Source organism: Nesoenas mayeri (assembly GCF_963082525.1).
Source record: "Nesoenas mayeri genome assembly, chromosome: 3".
Taxonomy (NCBI): Eukaryota; Metazoa; Chordata; class Aves; order Columbiformes; family Columbidae; genus Nesoenas; species Nesoenas mayeri.
The window spans coordinates 91123106-91138090 of NC_137544.1; the positions used below are offsets into that span (position 1 = coordinate 91123106).

Consider the following 14985-nt stretch of genomic DNA (forward strand, 5'->3'; position numbering starts at 1 on the left):
CCTTATGAGGGAAAATGACAGGCTGACCAGGCTGGTGGTGCAAAACCCTGCCAAAACTATTCATTTGCTAACAATAAACAAGCAAATAAGCAAACAAACAAACAAAATAATCACATAATTACTTCAGGAAACAAACCACACACCATTTTAATGGCAGCCACCTCTTAAATGCCATCTTCGCCTGAGAGCAAGCAGCTGTTAGAGTTGACTTTTATAACTAATGGCTCTAGAACTATGATTCTGTTATTCTAGAATTAATTAATTTAATGTGGACTGAATATGTCCAGTAACTCTGTAAGTAAAGGTAGCACTCAAGGATTCTGAAGCAATGCCAAAGGCATCAAGGTGCAATTAGTACAGGCAAGTCACTAATTTCTTAAAAAACAAAAAACAAAACAAACCCCCACACAAACAAACAAACAAAAAATCCCCCAAACCAAACAACAAGACAACCCAGCTTTGCCCTAAACTGTTGGAGCAGGGGGAGCCATCTCTTCAGCAGCAGCTCCTGTGAAACCTTCAGTAGCTCCTCCGACAATAAATAAGAGGTTGTATGTGAGAAAAGATTAACAGTGCTTTTGGAAAGAAACAATGGGCTGTTACTTAATTGTTCAGTTACCTCAAAACGCATTAGAAAAATATTTGATCCTAGCTTCCAGCTGAAAAGGTCACTTATAAAGTCACCTACAGGTCAAACCATGGCCTGAGAGATCACACATGTACTTTAAATGCAGATGAAAAACAAGGAAGAGAAAAATAAAAATTAAGAAACCAAACCCAGGCATTTAGGAAAACACTAGTAACCAGCCTGCTGTCACAACATCCGTATTGGCTGAAGCCTGAGTCCTTAATGTTTGCCTAGAAACTTGTCTGCTTCCTAGCTAGAGTTAAGATAGGATGAAAACAAGCCACAGACAGTGGGAAAGGTCAAAGGATAAAAATAAATGCCGTTTAAAAGCACTGCAGCACAGCAATTACATCAAAATTGGGCAGTAGTGAAAGTACTACATTGGAGTCCAGGAACTAGTGCAACTTAGAAGTATACTTCTGATCTAAAACCTCACCAAATAAATGGCTTCTAAAAATTTTATCTTTCAGATCTTCATAGGGTAAATATCCAGAACTACATTCGTGGTTTCAGCTTACTACACGGCTCTTGCAACCACTGCAAGAACAGTTCAAGACAAACATGCTGGACTCCTTCTTGCTCAGCTACAGAAAAACTGCTAAGATCCAGTAGTATGTTCAACCTACTACATCTGTCCTTTGAGATACCACAGATCTCAAATTCTCTTCACTTCTCTAATGTATTTATGGCCACACCAAATCCATAATTAGACATTTCAGCCCAAGACTCAGACCATATAAGCTTCCATTTATTTGCCATTCTACATTTACAATGTTAACTTTCCAAACATCACCTGGTGTATTTTGGGTGGTGTAACATAGTGGTGACAGGGTCAAGAAGCTCACACCTCACCTCTCTACCACAACAGAACTGACAAAAACGATTTTTAACCCAAGCAGTTTTACTTGAGGAAACTGCAGCTACAGAGGAGTTTAATTCAGAGACGCTTTCAGGGCAGAGCCATCAGATCAGACCTCCCCACGAAATACAGTGGGGTGAACAACAGGTGAGTGGTGACTACTTGGTACTGCTACCTCTGTAGCCCCCTTTTAATATAACAGCTCATGTAAACACTCATTAGGGCAGCACCCATCTCCTCCCTGGTAGGTGCAGTGTTGCTAGGTCACCCCATAGCAGCCTACACCCTGATGGTGAAGGCACTTTCCCATGATGTGGTATATAGGAGTTTAAGCCTGCTTCACACAGGAACAGAGACAAAACCAGCTTTCCGTATCTGTCTGCTGGCCTCACGTGAGGAAGCTGCATCTCCCAGCGCTGTAGATCTCAATGCAGCCAGTTTAAGGCTCAGGTTATTCCTGGTTAATGGCAGAAGAGATACTCTTACCTTGGATATTCAACCAGATAACCACTGCATTTAGCCATCACAGGAATGGTTTTGAGAGACTATTGCTGAATCTACTGAACTGTTTTTAAACTTTCAGGCAAGGAAGCCTTACACAGAAGAAAAACAAAACAAAACGAAAAAGCAACAACATTAAACCCAACAATTATTCTGAGTTCATTCAAAGAAATACATAATGCAACTATCTGCAAGATTCTTACTCACCTCTCCAAAGTCCGAAGTGCTTTCTTGTTTAATTCATCCTGAGTGTCCTTCAGAGTAGCTGTAGAAGACGACACAACAGTATTTAAGAGTTTAATTCCATCTTTCAGATTAAATAAATAAGTGGTTACACAAGCACGGAGTATTTCAAACTGGGAGCACAAAAACTATGGAGATCTGGTGGTGCTTGTGTTCATGGCTGGAAAACATGCCATTTTATTTTTAAAGAATTGCACAAATCCAGTATTTTAACCTGAATTCTCAATCTCATTTTTATTAAAGATCCTTCCAGCTCCCTTGTCTGAAATGCTGAATAATTTTTCATTTACAGGTACCGCTGAAGGGGTCTGGGAGGAGAAGGGGACATACGCTGACAAGACACTAAGAGCGTAACAGGCCCTCTGCCAGGCTGGTGTATACAATTATAAAAGCAGTAACTAGCAGCATATTCTGACTCAGACACAGACCATCTCCACCACCATCTTCACGTAGGAGGGTGTTGCAGGTTGAACAGAGAGTACCAGGAGCCAAATTGACAGCTCTGACAAAACCCTTAACAAACCACCACCTCCCTTGAGACCACAACAGACTTTAAGGCTTCTTCAGGCATGGCATTAGCCACTAGTGCCCTCCTTGGTGCCTCTAATTGCTTGACTAAAGGATCCTGCCCAATACAGGCACTTCTCAATGTGTGAATTAATTCCTAGACAAAACCACAAAAGGAGGAGAAGAATCAAGTTATTGTTGTGCCAGGGAATCATAAGATAACATCATTATCAAGAGCAAGGGGAACAGAGGAAGAGCTAAGACAAGCACAGCTTTCTCAGATCCAAAATATCTGGACAGCTAAGGATAATTTTGAGAAGTACAATGGCTGTCTTGTTCTGGTTCTTAGTTTTCAGATCTTGCATAGCAGTTGTTTCTTCTTCTACCTATCCTGAATTCTGGACCTACTGATCAACAGCACAAAGAAGAGATGAGTAGTTAATCCATCAGTAAATCTCCACTTATGAATATATTTGACTTCACACATCAAGTCAGTGTAAACTGCAGAACAGAAAGTAAGTAGTATATACTTAAGCATCAAAATCAGATAAAATTCAAGTATTCTTAAAAAATATTAAGAGGAAAGAGCTGTGTTCCTCTACAAGACATAAAAGTCATCAGATTCTTTGGATTCTGCAACATACTAGTGAGTGAAACCTTGAAAGCAATCTATTTTACCAAAGTAATCATAGTGATCAGATCTTTCTTTATTCCTACATCTTCCAACAGCTCTTCAGAACACCAGGTTCATTTGGGAGGAACAGTAACCTTCAGGATTTCTCAAATCATAAAGATCAAAAATTGCTTATGCCACAAAATCTAATCTAAGTAGCAAAAATTGAACAAATAATTTGCAGTTAAAAGAATACATCTGAAGACATGTTTTTTCATGCAAAATACAGCACTTTTTTTAGAAGTAGCTGGAAGTACTTTACCCTCAATAGCCTTAAATTAAGTATTCAGGTCCACTGCCAAATACTGGAAAAAGGTAAAAAAAGGAAGAAAACTTACAGAAAAAAAATTAAAGAATCAAGATTGATGCAAACATAAAAATGCTTGAGGAGATATTTGAAAGGATTTGATCATAGCTATAAACATTCATCCAGAATAAGACATCAAATTCTGTTTCTCACAGAAACTACAAGATTCCTTATGTAAGCTACAGAGCAGTTCTGGAGATGCTACACAATGAGGAAGACTTAAATAAATTTTATTATTTGCCAAAATAAACATCAAATGGAGAACTTCTAGGTTTCACCTTATAAGACATTTGACTGGTGTTGAGTTTGTAGACAGAAAGATCACGAAATATGTTATGGAAAATAAGTGATTATTCTACAACTAGTCAGCTTTGTCTCTGCACTACTGAGAAACAGCAAGTGAGTCCCACCTCCCACACTATGAACTGCATCTCCATCTACAACTAAGTTGGAAATCTGGTTGCCCATCTCTAGATTTGTGTCTGACTTGGATAAACACGTGGAAATTTATGTTTGACAATACTGAGGACTGATGCTGCAAGTTAACCATGCCATACCGACTTAAAGGCTAGCGATAGCAGAAGGCAGGCGTTACACTGTTTCACAACATAAATCAGATGCTAAACTAGAAAAAAAAAATCCAAAGCAAATGTTTTGAAGACTGTTTCTTTTACATTAAAAGGACACTTATTACAATATCTGAACTAACCTCTTGAAAACTCTGAGAAGACTTCTCTTCCAGAAGAATAGTTTCCAACTCACATTTTGCTGCACCAAAGTATTTTTAGAGCCAGAGTAGAGCACATGCTGCTACAACTCCATTCTTTAGAAACCACCTCCTTCCCATACTGAGGATAACAAATAGATTGTAATGGACTAATATAGAAAAGCTTCTACCTCTGAAATTAGTCTCTGGGACCTTGTATAGCATTAGGGATAGTTTATACAAAAACTTGGCAAAATGCCCTAAAAAGCTAGGCTGTTACGCAGAACTCAGTGTTCAATGAACTTTAGATATATACATATATATATGAGAAAGTTCAAGCTAGGAAGGACATATGTTTCTTGACACATACTTCCTAGGGGGAACTATTCTGAGGCACAGAAATGGAGAACTGAAGAGAGCTACAGTGCCTGTTAAGCCCCATGTTGGAAAGCAGGTCTCAGAACAGCTGATCAGATACGGCTGGCTGAAAAAATGCAGCAGCTTGCACTACTGAAGAACACAACCCACTTCCTCATACACATGCCTTGCAGAATTCTGGTGTAACTTGCAAGGGCAGCATACTTCTAGGATACCGTACAGTCATTTTAGCTTTGTCTCAGGCTCATTTTCTGGAAGAAGTTTGTTTATTTCTATAGGACCGATCTGACAGAAAAGCCATTGCTTACATGGAGGCAGGACTGCTAAATTGATTAGGAAACACACTAGCCTAGCTCTTATACAAAGAAACTATGTTAGAAGGCCCTCTACATATGTTAGAAGTTATAGAAGAAACAAAGACTGCTCCCACCTGTGAGCTTGATGAAGGTCAGAGCTAGAACTCTCCCAAACATTGGGACTTCAAGACCTTCTGGCTACCAAGCACCAAATCTGCAGGAGCTCATTGTCCAGCCATTCAAACTCCAAGCAAGCAGCATTAAAAAAAAACAAACCCAAACACTTCTTGCATTCAGTGGCCTATATCTAGTCAGATCCACATGTACCAGTGAGGTAGATATTTTTATCTTGTTTACTTCTAAGCAGAGAAAGAAACGACATCACAGAGGTTGAATCTCTGTGGAGAATCAGTATCACGCCAGGAACTGAAGTCAATCATTTCTGACTCCAGTTCTTGGATTGTGATTTGAGTGGGTGACAAAAAGATGAAAATAGATAGAAAATTTGACTATTTGTTGTGTAAGTAAGTGAAAGAAACGTATCGCAAATATCCAAGTAAAGCATACCAAACATTTTTGGCCACAGTCAGATCATCACCTACTAAGTAATGATTTGCAATTATTCCTTTACCTAAAAACTTTGATTTTGTTACCATAGACAGTTTTCTGAGGAAGTGAGAAGTCCCCATTTGTCTTGCAATCTGATTGTTTTCCATGTCCAGTCAGCCCTAGAAGCAGTTTCTAACAAATTTCCACTGTTTGCACTGACAACGTTGAATGGACGCGCTCTATACAACATACTTGGCAAACAGGACAACTCACCGTCAGTAGCTTGAAGACTGTACGTCAGCCCCAGTGCCAGGTAACCCTTTGCGAGGGACTCTCCAGCATCCTCACCCAGGTCTATCACCATTTTAGCAAAGTATTCTCCTTCTTCCAGCTGCAAAAGAGGTAGGTTGAGACTTAGAAGCAATTCCTCTATACTTGCTTCATTAAGATTATCCCATAAAACTGTGATCACACAAGGGGCTTTCAGTGACCCCAGTAAACCCTCACAGAAAGGAAGACACAGGAGGTCAGATTAGCAGACCTTGGTGCACATCACACTTTTGAGAAAAGTTTTGGTTTCGTTCTAAGCCTCCACTCCAAACTATTTCCAGATGTCTAAGGTTAATGAAGGACAGTATCTTATTTTTATATTTCCTTTCAGGCACACTTCAATCATGCAACCTTAAATACAAATGTGGGATCAACTGACTACTTACATACTATGGCAGCAGTACATTGAAAGGTCTAACAAGTTTCTCCCTTCAAAGGAAGATCATCTAGTTTTGCTGTACTATGTTTTTAAACCTTAGCAAATTTTACTTCCTTTTAAAACATTACCAGAGTAAATCAAGAAGGCACTTCAGTGCAAGCTGAGTTCAGCTGCTGCTTGCAGCTCTGCTACGACAAGAAAGAGACAGCGGATTCCGGACACAAATTCTGACCTGAAATACCACGCTACCTTAGCAGCTCATGCTGCACTAGCCACATTTTGCTTGAAAATGAATTTTATATTGCAGATTGTAATGGGAAGAGAAAGCAGTCATGACCTTTCAGGATCAGCCTCCAAAATAGTGAAATATGTAAGTTGGTCTCTTCTGCTACAGTACAGTCTGTTCCCCCCAACCTTCCTTTCCAGCTGACCACACAGATCTAAGTCTAATAAAAATATAGAGCTTTAGTATCTTTAAAATCAAAATTAATGAGAATTTTAAACAAGAAATAATTTGAATATTTTATTACAGAATAGAGCTTTCCTCATTTAAAACCCTGAACTGTCATTAACATCACTCACCAATTATAAGTAGGAAAGACTAAGACCCGTAGACTGTACATGTCTGGAGAGGTGTAGGTTAGAGAAGTAGATGCAAAAGCTGTTAAGTAATGCTTGAAAGACACAGAGCCTACAGGAATACCTCATTTCTGTACAAGATAGTCTGCAGATCCTGTCAACCATAATCAGAGTCATCCCTAATCAAGAACCAGACAGCATTACAGTATCCAAAAAGTCCTGCTTTTGGAGACTTTTATTACATGACAACTGACTTTCTGGGATGGAGTTGTTTAATTTTGAAGAAATACGCTTTTATTTGAAACCCAGCTGTTCTAGACGCAAGTACTGCAAACTTAACTGAAACGTGCTCTCTTAATACTCAGCTTTGTGAGACTTCAGCACCTCATAGCTCCTTAAAATCTAAAAGGAGTCGCCTGTAATGAACTGGAACTAAAACATATCAGCACATCAGGAACTTTCCTTCTGCAGTGATCTGTTAACACGCTACTTAGGAACAGAATCTGCTTGACTTGATATGCCATCCTGTCAATGAGCCTCCTTGTTGCATCACTTGAAGGCATTCAGGTGACAATATTAACTAACACCTTCATAAACAAAGGAGTTGGTATTTATTAGATGCTATCAAATATAAGAAAACATTTACTGTTAATGTAAGCATGGAGAAAGGCTGAAAAGTGCAAGTGAAGAAACAGACTCCTCTGCTTGGTCTTTTCCTCGCTTGTACAGCTCCCCACGGCCATAAAATTCAATCTAGATGTAGAGCCATAGTTGCCAAGTTTCTGAAACCTCGTATCAGCCAGCCCAATAGCCAACGTATATTTTATCATCAAACTCTTCCCTGAAAGCACTAGGAGAGCATTATAGTCTTGCTGATTGCCTAGTCAACTATGAATCTGGAAACTACTAATTGAAACAGGAACACACCCTTGGGGCATACGTGGGGCTACCAACTAAATTATAAGTACTGTTTTAATGGCATAATTCAAAGTCTAGTGAAAACACTGGAAATAGTCCTACTGACTTCAATGATGCTCAGATAAGATCCTTTAAACTCTGATCACATCAGGAAGACTGAGGTTTGTTCCAGGAGATTTCTTAATTGTGTCAGTAGCCCTACTGATTTCTCTGCCGCATGTTGAAGCATGTTGTGGACCAGAGCCTAAGGCAACGGAAGAAGAAAGCGTCCCATGATTTGCCACACAGAAAAACAAAAACAAAACACGACCAACAAAAAAACCTCTTCCCATGAAACAGTAACTGAATTCATCAGGTCTCAGGAACTTTAATGTAAGACACAAAATCTCTGCAGCCAGAAAATCCATTATGCACCTCTCTGCCACAGTCAACAGCTATATTCCCACTCTCTTTCTTCATTGTTTCTCCTCCCCACACATACTTTCACCCAAGAAGTCTCCATTATATGAAGAAAAGAGCTATACAAGGAACTCTAATGACTAGCAAACAAGGGCAGGGGCGGGCAGAGCATATGAAAAAAGAGATTAAATGAAAGGTTTGGAGATGAAATGGAGGCATTTAAAACTGGAGAGTTTTTGCTTCATTGTTTCTCTGAATGGTCACCTGATGGTGTTTGCAATCTCTGACGGATGGCCTACACTGCATAAACCAGCAGCACACCATTCAGCTTTCTTCCCTGCCAGGTATCCAGGGCCACCTGTGTGTCAGATTAATCTATTGTACTAATAATTAAAACCACAACTTCTCAGAATGGCTGAAAGAGCACTTCCAGCACAAACATTCTTGTAAACATTTGTTCATACTAACACCAATGGCACTTTGACTGGCCACAAAGATTCTCATTAATGCAAACCTGGGTCAGCAGAACACTGGTTTGAACATAAGTAGCCTTACAAACTCCAGCACAGCTGGTTCTGAGAGCATTTACTTTTCCTCCTTGCAGCACCCAGCCACTTCCAGCCCTGCTGTGGCTGCCATCTGCCCCTCCTTCTCCCAGTCTCCTACTCTTCAGTCATTCTGGGGATGGGTGAAAAGCCAAATCTTTCACACACATCGCTCACTGTGATGTTTCAACTCTCCCATGCAAACTGCTCTTACCAGATTGCAGCCTGGATGAAACCTCCCTCTCCATACACCTGAGTAAAGAACCTGTGGGGAGCCTGAGCTGTGATCTGCCAGTAAAGCTGTGTCTGTGGGGGTCCTTAAGCATATGAGATGTCTCCACTCTGTGCTACAACAACGGGAAGGGAAGAGGGGAAGGCCTTCAAATGAGGCACCAACCCTTCTTTACTCCCAGCAGATACAACCATTCCCAATTGCAACTCCTTGCATGCTGCCACATGGCCTGAAGCAGCAGGAGCTGCTCTCCCTTTCTCCTCTCCCCGCATGGTGCCGGGTGTGTGGTCTCACCCTGTGCAACTCCCAGAAGTCATGAGCTCAAGGTACACAGAAGTGAGCTAAGTGGCAGAAACCCCATCAGGAGAATCAAGACGTCCATTCCTGCTCCTACTGCACAGCCGGGGCCAGCCTCAATATGAGGAGAACCTCAAAGACTCATTCGCTTCAGAGGAGGACTCCAATCTTAAGGTGACACAACACTGCACTGGAAGTGCAAGGAACACAGATCAGCAACTTATAGGCCCTTAGCTAGAAAGCTCAGAGCCACAGGATGCCACACATCCTCACTCACAGCGGGCAGGGCCCGGCATCACTTTGTGATTAGGAGATACACAGTTTACTGCTGTTACCTGGTCCCTCGCAGCACCAACAACAGCTCCCAACAGCATGGAAAAGATATTTCATTGGGCGCCAAGAGTGCTGGGAACAGCTGGAATTCAGTTTCCTTAGAACCGCTACTTGTTATTCTCTCAGAAGCGAGCAAAAACCAAAGTCTCAAAGCCATATAAAATATACCTCCAATTTGGCCCTTACTGTTCTTACGTTCTTCTGCACATCTTGCACTGAATAGCTGGTGTAGGCAAGGGCAGCACCACAGGCTGCAGGGAGAGGTTCCCTGCCTCTGAGACCTGCATGGAAGCAAGCTCAGAAAGCAAGTGTGGGGGAAAAACAACCTAAAAGGAAGGTTTTTGTATTTTGAACTCAAGCTGTATAAACTGTCAGAAGGCACCTGGAAGCACCTAAGCAACCACTTCCCCACACCAGAAACAAGTACAGATCTGGGACCTGGAGAGAGAAAGGCTGACAAACTGTGAGCTGACACCAGTTAAGACTGTAATATTGTGGGGTTGTTTTGTGTTGGGTTTTCTTGTTTGTTTGTTCCCCACCCCCTCTATCATCTTTGCTGGAAAAGGAACAGTTGTTAGCTGCATAACCCTGAAGGTTGTGTTCCCTGCAACAGAGAGTGGCTGTTCCAGGCAACCTTGTTATTTGAATGTGGGTTTCGGTGTGTGCTCAAGCCAAGCCTGGGGGCACACTGACAAGGGAGCGGGGAACAGCAGGTGCTGTCCCCTGGCCCATCGCCACCCAGCTGGTTTGCAACCGCCACCCAGCTTGTTTTTAGAAAAGCTCAAGCCCTATGCCACTGAATCAACACCCTCCAGGACTGTAAGTGGGAGCTGGAGTTCTCACAGGCATGATTTAGAACAACTGAGGACAAGCAAATTGATGATGTACAGCACTGTGGAAATGGCACCTTACTGTGCTGAAAAAGAGCGGACAGGGGAGGAGGCAGGCAACAGCAGGTGACACTGGACTTAGGACAGCAGACAAGGTTAGTGAAGCAGGGGAGTTTGGACACCGGTGAGACCGAGTGATAGTCTAGCACATAAGGGACCCAAATCCTACAGAATGGGTATCTACGCAAAATTATGCATTATATTAACTAGTTGGATTGACCCCTTAATATTTCTGTTATAATGAGTTGTAGGTATAGGAACTAATTTAAAGAGGAGAAAAAATTAAATATTGGAAAAAGAGAATGAGAAGAGTAAAAATGCACAGAAAGAAAGTGGTCAATAAGGCACAGCATAAGGGAAAGGTTTTGTCCCACAGTTGTTTACAGCATACAAAGTGAATCATGTTACGTATGTCAGGACAAAAAAATCCTGTGGTTTCTATCGTTGGTCTAGTCAGCATTTTCTCCATGTGTCACCAGTGCTAAGCCCACCAATTTATTCTGCATGTAAGCAGAGCCCCCAACACTGAGGAATACTTAGGCCTTTCTTACACTGTAGCAAAAAGAGATTGGTTCACAAGGGAGAGGCATAGAAGACAAAATTCTTGGTCATTTTTTATGTTTAAAAATTGGGATTGCCCCAATAACAGTAGCTGTCATGTGAGCAAGTATGCCTTTTAAAAGCTCAAAGAAATATAAAGTAGGTCCTTACCATACACTGCTTTCTCAGTAGCCTCTCACCCTAGCGATGTCAGTCCCCTGGAGTGTCCACTCAGCAGGCAGAATAACTCCAAAAACGGGACTAGATTTGATCTTTCAACATTATTCATACAACAGTAAGGCCTAAGCATTTCCACGTGACTCCAGGGCTCCTCAGTGACTGGGTACAAGCACATGCACAGCATTTATTATCTATAGTGACAGGGTCAACAGCAGACAGAAGGAGAGAGAAGCACTCTCGGATTAAGTGGTCTGTGAAAGTAATGAATGATAAGCTGTTACCTTAGAAGCATGCAGCTCTAAATCTACACCCTGCCACCTTCCCACCCCATGCACCACGATGTTCTGACCTCATGGTATGTCTTAATTTTTGTGACTCTGTGCATGGCCTGGCCTGACCCGACTCCCTTCTCCCTTTCCCTGCCTGATGGCACAATCTCCATCTTCTCAGGGCAGTGCTGGAGCAGAGCACATCACTCTGCACACTAGGATGGGCGAATTAAAAGAAATAAGGGAAATTTCTGAGGCACACCACTGGCTTGCGCTGCAGATTTTTCCATGGGGCAAAGTCCCTCCCAAAAGCTCATCCTAGCTGATAATACTGGCATAATTTGGTGCTGAACAAGTTTAGCACAACATCACTATTTCTGTGGTTTCAACTGTGGGGCAATGAAAACAGTAAGAACATGCCTCATGTTTTCCCACTCTCTGTCAGAGCAGAGTCCTGGAAGATTCAAGCCTATCCTAGGACTACAGTTCATTTGTCTCTGTGTATTTACAAGGTTTCCAACATGTGTCCATTGAAATCAATGGAGTAAAAGGCAAAAAGAAAGCATCATAGTAACCCTAAACCTCTTTAAATAAGGCTCCTAAAATGAAGAAATTCAGTATCTAACACTTGCCTGCAGGCAGAAGTTCTGGTTTTAGCATTTTCACACCATATGCCATAACAGGATCCTGGAGAACCTAGATTCGTAGTGAAATTAACAGTACCGCACTACTACAATATGAAAAACAACAACTCATGCTGCAACTCAATATCAATGCCAAAATAGGCAAGTGAGTATGTGGCTGAGGCCGTGCCAGGGCCAGCTGAGTGGAAGAGGAAATTGCTGCAAGTCTTTTACTAAGTGGAGCTCTGAATCTACAGTGGGCCCAGGCAGGACAACCTCCGTATGGACATACTCCACTGTAAGCTGTGTCAGCTTTCCCGTGAAAATTTAAAACAATACTCTGAACTTCAATCATCGAAAATTTCATAGTGCATTCTTGAAAGCTAGAAGAAAGCTGGCTAAGCACAAAAGGGCTTTGTGTTCACTTGCTAGAATCATTCACGTTTGAATTCAGCAAACCATTGTGCTGAAACCCCAGCAAACTGGAAGGCTAAGCAGCATGATGCCTCCAAAATAGTTCTGAGCCCACCACAAAGACATTTAAAATACTTGTTTAATGGGCTAAATACAGTAGAAAAGTCCCAAATTCACAGAAAATTTTTGTATCTCATGAGCTTTATTAAGGACAGGTCCAACTGCATCCTGGCCAGACAAGCGTGGTCCATATAGCTAACACTAGTTTTGGAGCTTTTCTGCTCCTCCAAGACAACTGGCATAAGCTTTGGAATTAACAAAGTATTGATCTACTGTTCACTTTGCATTTTTAATTTGTGAAAACCTGTAATTTTGAAAAAAAGTGGCCAAAACATTGCTTATATCACTCAGTTGTTTACTGCAGGTCTGATCCTGGAAGCTAGTGGTTGATGAGGCAGATCATGTACTGATGTAAGCCAGCATGGGGCCAGTAACGTGCCAGTGGAGTAGTGCCAGCTGACATCAGCTGATAATCTGGTCATACTGTCACAGCACGAGCTGGGGGCATTTAGTTCTTTTCTACTTCAGGCTCTGTTACATATTGATTTGCATGGCACAGTATAAATGTACGTATGTTTTCACTTTGATTTGTTCTGCACTGAGAGATTATTTCACAGATGTAATCTAAGCATCCTCAATGTTGTAAATCACTACTGTACATTTCAATCAATTTTTTGTTTTCCCAAATTCTCAAAGTGTGCTGAAACACCATGTACAAATCCAGCAAACGAGTTAAATGACCACTAGATTAATCAGGAAAGAAACTGTTCTGTGTTCCTCATGACATTCTGTAATTATCCAGCTGCATAAATGTTTTGGTGGGGGTTTTATTGCTGGTAACTGATATAAGACTAAAGTACTGCTTGTCTGTGGACCATAAACAAACTGAGTACAATACTGCACCAAAATCACATAGTAGAAAGACGCAGGACACATAAATCAGCTGTTTCATTTGGATAAATGGTGATCTGATTTCACCCTTTTCCTCCATAGCCAACAAACAAGTACATAGATATATTTGCTAATTGAGAAATTAATCATATTTTGTATGTTCTGAAAATCAAGATATATTTGAGTATTTGTAACTGTTAATATTTGTCTGCTAGACTGTTTCCACATCTATCCTCCTTTCTATTTATAATGGCATTGATCAGTTTGTTCACTTCCAGTTTAAATGATTCAATTCTGATTTGATTGCCATGTAATTTAAATGCAAATAATTACTGTACAGATGACATTTAGAAAAACAGCTCTACTAAGCAGGAAGGTCTTCATTAGGCACAGGAGTCTGACAGTAATATCAGAAGCATCTCTTTGACTATGAGATATGGGAATCTATCATTTCAGTTCTTTTAAAAGACGCTCCAATTTCCCTCTGACTGCCCTTAATTAAAACTTTTCTACACCATCATCAAGTTTAATATCAGAGTGGAGCATCAGCCACTGAGAGGAAGCGGGGGGGAATAATATTTTTAATTTGGTTTTAGTTCATAAGGTTGCACTCTAGGTAACTGCAGTAAAATTACTCTTATGAACTCACGTTTGCATTCCATACTGCACCTCTGTTCTGAGCCAGGGTGTGACTGAAAAACACTGAAGAGTGTTTCATACAAGGAAAACACAGTAGATAGAGGAAAAAAACCCTACTCATTTATAATTATCAAAACCAGCTCATTTTCTCCTCCTTTCTCCTATTTTTAGGGTTAGACTGTTGATTTATCAGCTCTGCCATTACAAGAAGTCTGGAGATACTGGATTGCCCAAGGACAGAGTTACGACTGAATTACAGTCTCACCTTTTCCGAATGTATCTGTAACCAGGTATTCTTTATATTCTAGCCATGCAAGCAGATCCAAAGAGATGCCGGGGAAAGTACTGATGAGAATGACAAATCCTGACTCTGCCCATTTCCTGGCATAGCAGCATCTTCAGCTTGGGCTCATATTTTCACATTCAACTCCTCATCCATCACAGTCTGCATACTTTAATGGCACCATTTGAAATTTAGTGCTCAATAGTGATAGCTGCATACACACAAGAGTAGCACATGAAACAAAAGCGATGCTATGCCATTTCTTTTCTCACAGTACAGAAGTCTTGTCCTCTCACCTCCACAGACATGAATGACCCAGTGTGTGGTAAAACGCCTCTGTTAAAACAACATTGCTCCTGTTAGATGTAAGAACACCCCAGGGTTCTTGCTTTTAGCATGGAGTCCCACGAGATGCATTCACTGTATTTCAATTTTGTCCAAAGGCAAAGATGGTAGAGATCACATGTTTAGCAAGTATCACAAGACCTCAGCATTCTTGAAGTCACTATTTGTGTTTAGAAGTGGTCAAAGTCAGTC

General features: G+C 41.1%; 1 protein-coding gene across 4 annotated transcripts in view; it reads right to left on the minus strand.

The window, feature by feature from the left end:
- Window positions 1-14985, minus strand: part of TTC7A (tetratricopeptide repeat domain 7A) — a gene marked incomplete at both ends in the record, with an annotated part of 170378 nt that overhangs the window by 96805 nt on the left and 58588 nt on the right. For all 4 annotated transcript variants that reach the window (XM_080340821.1, XM_080340822.1, XM_080340820.1 and 1 more), the window contains 2 exons: window positions 2196-2253; window positions 5921-6038. In XM_080340821.1, coding sequence (XP_080196947.1) covers window positions 2196-2253; window positions 5921-6038 — 176 coding nt within the window. The remainder of the gene's footprint in view (window positions 1-2195; window positions 2254-5920; window positions 6039-14985) is intronic.